Source organism: Grampus griseus, assembly GCF_964374135.1.
Source record: "Grampus griseus genome assembly, chromosome: 8".
Classification (NCBI taxonomy): domain Eukaryota; kingdom Metazoa; phylum Chordata; class Mammalia; order Artiodactyla; family Delphinidae; genus Grampus; species Grampus griseus.
Window position 1 is genome coordinate 107742501 of NC_139002.1, and position 9020 is coordinate 107751520.

The window sequence follows — 9020 nt, forward strand, 5'->3', positions numbered from 1 at the left end:
TCGCCCTGTTTTACTGTCTTTATAGAAATTATCAGCCCCCAAATGAGCTGTTTGTTGACTGTTCCTGGCCCGTCATCTACAGGATTGTAAGCTCCGTCAGACCAGATCCTTGACTGTCCCATGCACGTGGGCCATGCCGAGAAAGGGGCAGGCTGTGAGCAGGCCCCTGACAAGGGGGTTTTTCAATGGACGCCCAGCTCACAGGTGAGCAAACTGAGGCCAGAACAGGGAACCACTTGACTCCCCAGGGGCATCCCAGCTTTTCCTGACGGAAACCCTTCTCCTTGGTCCAACACATGTTGGGGGTCTCAGAACCTCAGCTTCAAAGTCACTGTCAGGCCTGGGAATGTGCAGATGAGGGGCTGCCGTGGTCCAAGATGTCTCTGACTTCAGACCAACCCCCTTCGAGGGCCCAGATGCCACCCATGATGCCACCCTCACAGGCTCTCACTGTTGACTAAGCTGAAACGAATGCGATCACTTGATAATAATAGCGACGTGTGGGGTCACAGTAGAAACGACCACATTTCCACCTACTTGTGTCGCTGTCTTAATAATTGTGGGGCGGGGGAGGAGGGATAAACTGGGGGATTGGGATTGACATATACGCACTACTGTATATAAAACAGATAACCAACAAGGACCTACTGCACAGCACGGGGACCTCTTCTCAATATTCTGTAATGACCTATATGGGAAATGAACCTGAAAAAGAGTGACTGTATGTAGATGGATAACTAATTCACTTTGCTGTGCACCTGAAACTAGCACAACATTGTAAACCAACTATGCGCCAATGAAACTTTTTTATTCGTTTTTATTGGAGTATAGTTGCTTAAAAATTCATTTAAAAATATACCACGTGGGGCTTCCCTGGTGGCGCAGTGGTTGCGAGTCCGCCTGCCGATGCAGGGGACACGGGTTTGTGCCCTGGTCCGGGAAGATCCCACATGCCGCGGAGCGGCTGGGCCCGTGAGCCATGGCCGCTGAGCCTGCGCGTCCGGAGCCTGTGCTCCGCAGCGGGAGAGGCCACAGCAGAGAGAGGCCCGCATACCGCAAAAAATAAATAAATAAATAAATAAACAAAAATAAATAAAAATATACCATGTGGAAATACCATACGTAAACTCAGGGTGCAGCAAGCCCGGGCTCCCCAGGGCAGAGCCGGGGGACACACGTTCCGTGGATGTAAGGCTGCCGGGTGTATGCACCCACCACCTCACGAGGCAGCCCAAGAGCACGTGACTGGCCACAGCGGCTCAAAGAACCCACAGGTCATTCCCGGGAGTCATGCTTCCGACAACAGCTGGATGGCCACGGGCCACCCTGAGCCCAAGGGCGGGGTGTCGGGGGAGATTGAGGGAGGTAGAAGCAAACCCCGTTCTGCGTCCCCAGGGCTCACAGCTCCAGGCGACGCAAGCCTGAGTCAGCCCCATGGTCCGCTCACACCAAGATGTCCCTCCAACGAGTTCATCCAATCCACAGCAGGAAAACAAATGGCTAAAAATTGCACCCTGGTCCGCAAATCAGGACAATATCTGCTGCGACCTTGAGAATGCACACTACTGTTTTGAGCTAAGAGCGACTTCCCAGTCCGAAGCAAACGTGGAACTGGGGGAAGGTCCTCCCTCCACCATCACGCCCAGGCTCTGAGGCGGTGACCAGTACCTCCAGGGAGGGGATGCCCCTGCCCGCGGGCTGCGGGTACGCGCGCAGAAGCCGTTCCTCGTCCAGGAACTTGCCGTCTCGCCCGTCGCTCGGCGGCTGGAACAGCCCATAGTTCAGGACGTCCTTCAGGCTCTGGTTCAACGAGCACAGAATCCGCTGCTTCGCAGCCCACACCGTCGCATCGGGGTTAAATCGAATGCACTTCTGCGCGGAAGGACAGAGACCCCTGGTTAGTGATGCAGGATGCCACCCCGGCACGTGGTCAGAGATGCCACAGGTGCTTGCATTCCTTCCCGAGAGCTCCTCTGAGCTCTGGACCCCCTGGCTTTTCTGGATGAAAAATACGACCTTCTTGTCGCTTCGGTAAATATAAAAGGGGAAAAGCTCAGGTCGACTCACTGATTCTGTGGCCTCAGCTCTCACCATTGGCTCCAATCTCTGGGACCAGCTGTGTTTGCTGGTCATCACTCCCCACCACCTATTGCCCTGGGCAGTTCTCTCACTTGTACGGAGCTTCTCAAACCTCCCTGCTTGTGAAACACAGACTGTTGACCCGCACCCCCTCCAAGCAGAGTGTCTGAGCCAGCGGGTCTGGGTCGGGCCCCAGAAGCTGCATTTCTCACAAGTTTCAAGGTGCTGCTGTAGCTGGTCTCGGAAACAGACTGAGGACGACGGCGCGAGTGAATTACAGTGTGGCTTCGTTTTTACCCCGATCGCTCTCTCTTGGCATCTCAGGCCCAGGTGGACGTCTCCTCTCGTAACCTCACTGATGGGAAAGCCCAGGGCACAAGCGCCCCACCCCCTGACTCTGAACGTAACAGCTGCAAAAACACTGACGCCGCCCCTCCCAAACCACAAAGAACGGCACTTACGAAGAATGGTTTGATTGAGAAATCGAATCAGTTGCCGTGAAAGTTAATCTTTGAAAAAGTTAAATAGTACAGATGGTTCCTGCAAACCAACCACGAACACTTTTCAAGAACAGAGCGAAGACGCTAAGAACCAGAACGACACGACTTGGCCACGTTCCCAGGTCCCTTCAGTGAGACCTGCCAACACACCAGGAAAACAAGCGTTAGGCCAAATCCGCTTCTGACCATCACTTCTAATTTTTACTGAATTAAAATTATATTCTACTGCACGGCCATCAGCAGGGGCTCAAAACTGTGCTTAATCACTGTGAAAGCGTTCAGAAACGACCAAGTTTGACTGCGTACGAGGCTGGAACCAACTCTCTGCAGGAGGATTGCTCGCCCAAGGATGCAAAAGGCGCTACTATCTCCCTGACCCTCTGCCTCGGGAGAGCTCCTCCCTGCTGGGTAAGAGGATACCCCTGCTCTCGACAACAGGTCGGTTGAGCAGGCAGCCCGGAATCCCACTGCCGGGAAACCTGACCCCACGGGCATGAATGTGCCGTCTGTCCCTCTCCGATGGCAAAGACTGAATTCAAGAGTAAGGCTCAGAGCTCCTCTCGGGGTTGCGAGGCTGGGTGGGGGCCGATCGTTCGCTTCAGTGACTGCCAGCTGCACCCCTGCCATCTTCGGCTGAATGAGAAGACTGTCTGGAAACTCCCAACACAACAGTGGAGCTGTATCAGAGGCAACCAAGTAGGGCCGTGGATATCTCGCCAGTTCCTGCTTTGAGAATCATTGTCGGCCTCTGGTTCCAGCTCCATGGACGCGCGAACTCAAGTTCCCTTAGAGGCCAGCATCCAAAGCGGGCCTGAGGCTCCCTCCCTGCGGCCAGCAGAAAGGATCCTGCCAGCAGGTGGGCGCTGAGCAGAGCACAGCCTGAAACCCATCCCCCAGGGGATCTGTGTGGCGACTGTAGATGACCCCAGAGACTGGTGCCCACGGCCACTTAGGGGGCAGGGCTGGGGACGCTGAGTCGCAACAGGCCAGCCCAGCACAATGAAGAACGTCCTGCTCCAAAAAACACGCCTAGAGGGCGCCACTGAGAAACCGCTCTAGAAGCAGCAGGAGCTCGGAGGTCAGAAAGGCTTGGATTTCCAGCCCAACTGCATACACTAACCTTGGGATCCTGGGCAAATTTACCAACCCAGTGGTCCCCCTGTTTCTGTGATGAAAACACATCTGCATAACTTGCAGGGCAGTTGTAAGAAGCAGACGGAACATATATAATACATGTCATTACGGGTTGAATTGCGTCCCCACAAAAGATAAGGGTTCCTGCCCCTTAAGGAGCTCAAAGCCTAGTGGGGTGTGATGACGGTGGTGGTGTTGATGGTGTTTATGGTGATGGTGATGATGGGGTGGTGTTGACGGTGGCGAGAGTGAACCTAATGGTGACGACAGTGTTCATGATGATGGCACAGTCGTGGCTGACATGTACTGACTCCTAAATGCCAGAAGTTGTGCTAACGACATTTCCCTTCAGCACAACCACGAGTGGAGAGTCTTATTATTATTATAATCATTATTATGGATATAGTGTGATTATTATATCAATAACTATAATGAATATATAATTATATGTTAAAATACAATGCAATAACAATTATTACTATTCCCATTTTCCAGATGAGCAAGTTGAGCCTCCGAGACTCACGTAACTACCCCAAGGTCGCGTGTCTAGAAAACAGTGGAGGTTCGATCCGAACCCAAGCTGTATCGGCCCGGCTCCGAAGTCCTCGCTATTTAACTGACACGTCATTTCCTCTCTGTGCCCGCGGCACCTCAGTGCGGACAAATCATAAAATACCAGACGTCTAGTCACTGAGAAAACAGAAGAGAATACTTACGTTCAGGTCCTCTGTGGACCAGGGACATACTGCCTTTGTTCAGATTTTCCAATGACCTGTCAATTTGCCCCAATGTTAAATGTTGACAGTTACAAGGGAGAAGCAGTTTCACCTCCATAGCGAGGGACACTATTTGGGAGATGCTAAATAACTTTTTTCAAAGAAGTAAAGGCTACGCTCCGAGATACTCTGAAAAATAGACAACGTCACAGGTCTCAAGGCATGTGGTGCTGTGCAGATTAGCCGCGGACGTGTCTCCCAGAAAAAGCAGGGGAGCGCCATGGACGTGGTGTCCTTTCTTCTACTTAACAGCTGGGCTTCAGGGAGGATGGACAAAAGAAGACCCCCGAAGAACAACAGAGCACTTCAAACAAAGATTTTCACCCTGGTGTGAATTCACAAGACTAACAAGATTTTGGAACAGGCTCCTCAGCCAGCAATGGTGGCAGTGGTGGACTGGTGGCAGGACCCTGGCCAGCAATGCTGACAGTGGTGGACCGGTGGCAGGACCCTGGACACAAAGGAAGGTTCTGACCATGAGCCCAAGTTCACCGAGCAGGGAGACGCAGGGACCTGGACGCCAGCTGACAGATGAGTGGCTCCAGTGTGGGCTAAGTGATGACGCCAACCTAACAACTCAACCCCCAAACAGACGCCCCCATCGTCCCTCCCTGCCCCTCCCCTCCTGCTCCCCGATCTCAGCAGCTGCCCCTCCTCCCATGCCACAAACCCAGGAGGACCTCTTGACTCCGTCCTGTCCCGCAGCTTCTGGTCTGGTCTGCATTAATCCATGACCTCGGGTGTGTGAGTCCTCATCTGTCCCACCTCCACTGCCCAGGAGCCCCAAGCCTTTCTCACCAGGTCACTCCAGCGGCCACTGCACTGAGCTCACCCCATGCCCCTCGGGCCCACACAACCTGACTCCCTGAGCGGCCGCCAGGGTCCCCTCTCAAGCCAATAACTCCCCACATCCTGCCTGTCGGTACCACCTCTGCCCTGGCCCCAACCCCACACGTGTGCACTGGCACACACACACATGCACACGCACATAAAAACATACACACACACACAAACGCGTGTACACAAACGCGTAAGGACACAAATACAAACACACATATATACCTGTACATACACACATGCGAACACATATACACACACAGACACACACACATATGCACAGACAAACACACACGCGCACACACACTCCAGCAATGCGCGGGCAGTCCTCGGGAAAGCCAGGCCTCGTGCGCCCCAGCCTCCAGCACCTGTGCACCTGTGCTTCCAGCTGGCCGTCCCCTCCCCACCTCGTCTACCAGCTGAAGCTGCACTCACACCTCCCACGGGGTCCTCCCACAGGGTCAGGGACTCACCCTCTCTCTGGTCTCCCAGGTGAGCTGACCGCTGGGCTCCCCGAGTTGAACCCACAGCCCATGGACCATTCAAGCTAATCCGGCTGCCCCCTGCTCCCTCCTGTCCAGCCTGCAGGTCACAGCCTCTCCATCCCGCATTTCTTGTCTCCTGGGAGGTGGGACACGCATGTATTCCTCCTCCCTCTCTCCTGACACGCAGGTAGGAGTCGGTACCTGTCACTCACTGATCTCCTGCTGCGACAGCCCAAATGCCAGGACATCCAGATGCATCTCAAGGCCGCCCGGTGGGTCTGGCTGAGCTGCGTGGCTTAAGACACAGGACACTTGCGAGAGGACGTAAGGGCATCTCCAAGACCCACGTCAGAGTGCTTCTCGCTTACGTCCTGACAAGCATAGCGCTCAACACGGGAGCTGCGTGGTCTGGAGATGGGAGGCGCAGAGACGTGCACACTCTAACAGAGAGAGAAGGGGCTGCGACCGGCATCAGCCCGGATGACAGGAGGGCAGCCGGCAACCAGGAAGCTCCGAGGACGCCCGCAGGCCAGCCTCAGCATCCTCCAGAGGGAGGCACGTTCAAGCCCAGGTAACCATCTACGTCCCCCTCCAAGATGCACCCATTCACATCCCCCACCCTCTCCCTCTCCCGGCTCCTGGCACCACCGGCATTCCGCTGGCGAGAGCGCCCCCTGGCCCTCCGAGCTGCTGCGTGACGACAGGGTTTATGTCCTGTTCTTGCCACAACCATACCTGATGTCCGTGCAGCTCAGTGGATGTCACTGGAACTGAACTGCACTGAACACAAAGTTCCATACGTGGAACCGTCCTGGGTGACAGAACCCGGCAGAAAAGCAAGGTCCCCACGGGATCAGGAAGAGGATGGTGGGAGCTACCATTTCTCGGGACCCCACGTTGCACCAAGTGCACCGAGACCTCATCAGCTCCTTGAACGACCCAAAAATCCTGAGAGGGGAGACACACCACCAAAGTGGGCAGAGTTGCGGTCGGCGTGCGGTCAACACGCACGAAACTCTGGCCCTTCCGCTGGTAGAGCTCATGGTCAAACTGAAATCCACAGTGAAGAGAGTGAGAGAAATCCACACGGCCAACGTGAGCTGTAGCTGTTCTGCAAGGCATGAGGCTAAACCTGAAACGCCTGGACTCGAGGGGAGGCACCCTGGCCCTGGAGACCGAGAGAGGCAGGCGCCCAGCCTGGGGGAACCAGGCAAGACCCTGGATCCGTGTGTATGAGTCAGCTTGGGCCACTGTAACAAAACACCACAGCCGGGGGGCTTAAACAACAGACATGTACTGTCTCCAGTCCTGCAGGCTAGAATCCGAGATCCAGGTGTGGGCAGGGCTGGGTCCTCCTGAGGCCTCTCTCCTCGGAGTGCAGACGGCCGTCTTCTCCCTGTGTCCTCGCGGGGTCGTCCCTCTGTGTGCGTCTGTGTCCTGACCTCCTCTTCTTATAAGGACACCAAGTCCTATGGGATTAGGGCCCCACCCCAGTGACCTCGTTTCACCTTATCCATCTCTTTAAAGATCCTCCTTTCCAAATACAGTCACCTTCTGAGGTGTTGGGCGTCAGGACTCCAACATATGAATTTTACGGGGACACAAGGCAGCCCATCACACTGTGACCACGGCCAAGCCTCTGCCACACACAGAGGGCCACACTGGGCCGTGTCCGTGTGGCCAACTAGCTCACAGGATCCACAGAGGGTCACACAACCTGGTGCTTTGGGGTCACGTGTATCTACCGGAGGGGCTGGCCCGTGGGGCAGAAGCAAGCAGAAGTTGGACAGGCTGTTCTGATTCACAAAAACACGGCAAGAGAATTCTATGTAAGAGAGTAAATTGCTCTCCAAATCTGTCCTGGGCCCTGCAAAACAGAAATGATGACAATGGTTGTTTTGTAAGATGTCAGAAGCGTAAGACGTGTCTAGACAAAGCTTGAGGAATGGTAAATATTACACTGTGTAAAGTGTCTGTTGTTACAGTGAGCTGTCTGGAGGCCAAGGGAAGAAGCAACAACACGGGTTGGATTACACCATCTATTCAGATCACCTCCCCCGCCACAGCTGCTCACTCATGGTCCTCAGGTGAGACTTAAGTCCAGCTCACTCTTGACTTCCTCCCAGAAAAGGCGAGAACGAGGGGGTGGCCTGACAAAGCATTCAGGGGTCGTGGTGCTGAGGGAGGCCCCTGCATCACCCCCGTTCACCTGTTCAGGATACCGAGCTGGAAACACGGACCCCAGTGCGTTCAGGAGGGACGCAAGATCTCCTGAAAGAAATCCCAGTTTCTGAGCACATCATTCATTGCAAAAGAAGCACATTTCACACCATCCTCAATTCTTTCGGGATGCATTTCAAAGGCCCTTGATAAACAGAACCTGCCAGGAGTGATTTCAAGGTGCATCGAGGGGCGGCTGGCCTCTAACGGCTGTTCACGCGCCATCTGCAGACCCGCCAACCTCTGCCCCCCAGGACTGTGAGGGGCGGTTTCCGAATGCAACCGTCCAAATGAAACAATGCTTTTTGCCGCGGACGAACACCCACCAGGCTGCACCTGTGGTGGAAAACATGGAGACGCTGGCACGGGTAACACACGAAAGGATGTATGTGGAACGGGGGAGACAGTGGGTGACTGTGACCGAGAAGGACAGCCTGGCCCAAGGAAGCTGATGGCCAGGAACCACACTAGTGCCTCTGAAGGTTTAAACACTAAAGGCCAAAGTGGCTGTGGATTAGGGTTAGGGTCTTTCCAGTCGGAATAACATTTTCCAAAGAATAAATGCTTGACAGCAGCCCCGGATGCTTTGGTGAAGTGGTGGGTGGACCGTGCATCCTGGTGACCTTTAAGGGGCCAGCTAGTGGTCCTCTGCGGCTGTCGAGGCCTTAGTCACTGAGAGGCACTAGTTGGGCTCTGTCAGAGACTCACACCCTCCCTGGAGGTGAGTTCACTTTCCTCTGTTGGTCCCCACGATTTCAGGCAGGCTCAGAGCAAAGCAGAGGATATGATGCTGGCTAAAGAGGTCCTCCTAGAAGCAGTAAGTGGAGGTGGGTAAGGGCAGGCGGGGGAGAATTAAATCGTCCTGACCGCAGACACAAAGCACTCACTGTGCGCCCGCCAGCCCAGCAAAGAGAGCACGTCAAACGCACCCTCTTCTCCTTAGGTTCTCCTGGAGGAGGTACGAGCAGCCCCAAGCCCGAAGAGGAACG

At 54.7% G+C, this 9020-nt stretch overlaps 1 protein-coding gene across 1 annotated transcript in view; it reads right to left on the reverse strand.

The window, feature by feature from the left end:
• Nucleotides 1-9020, reverse strand: part of SHANK2 (SH3 and multiple ankyrin repeat domains 2) — a gene marked incomplete at its 3' end in the record, with an annotated part of 537007 nt that overhangs the window by 448776 nt on the left and 79211 nt on the right. Inside the window, exon 3 of the mRNA XM_082660603.1 lies at nucleotides 1669-1872. Within this exon, the coding sequence (XP_082516729.1) occupies nucleotides 1669-1872 (204 nt within the window). The remainder of the gene's footprint in view (nucleotides 1-1668; nucleotides 1873-9020) is intronic.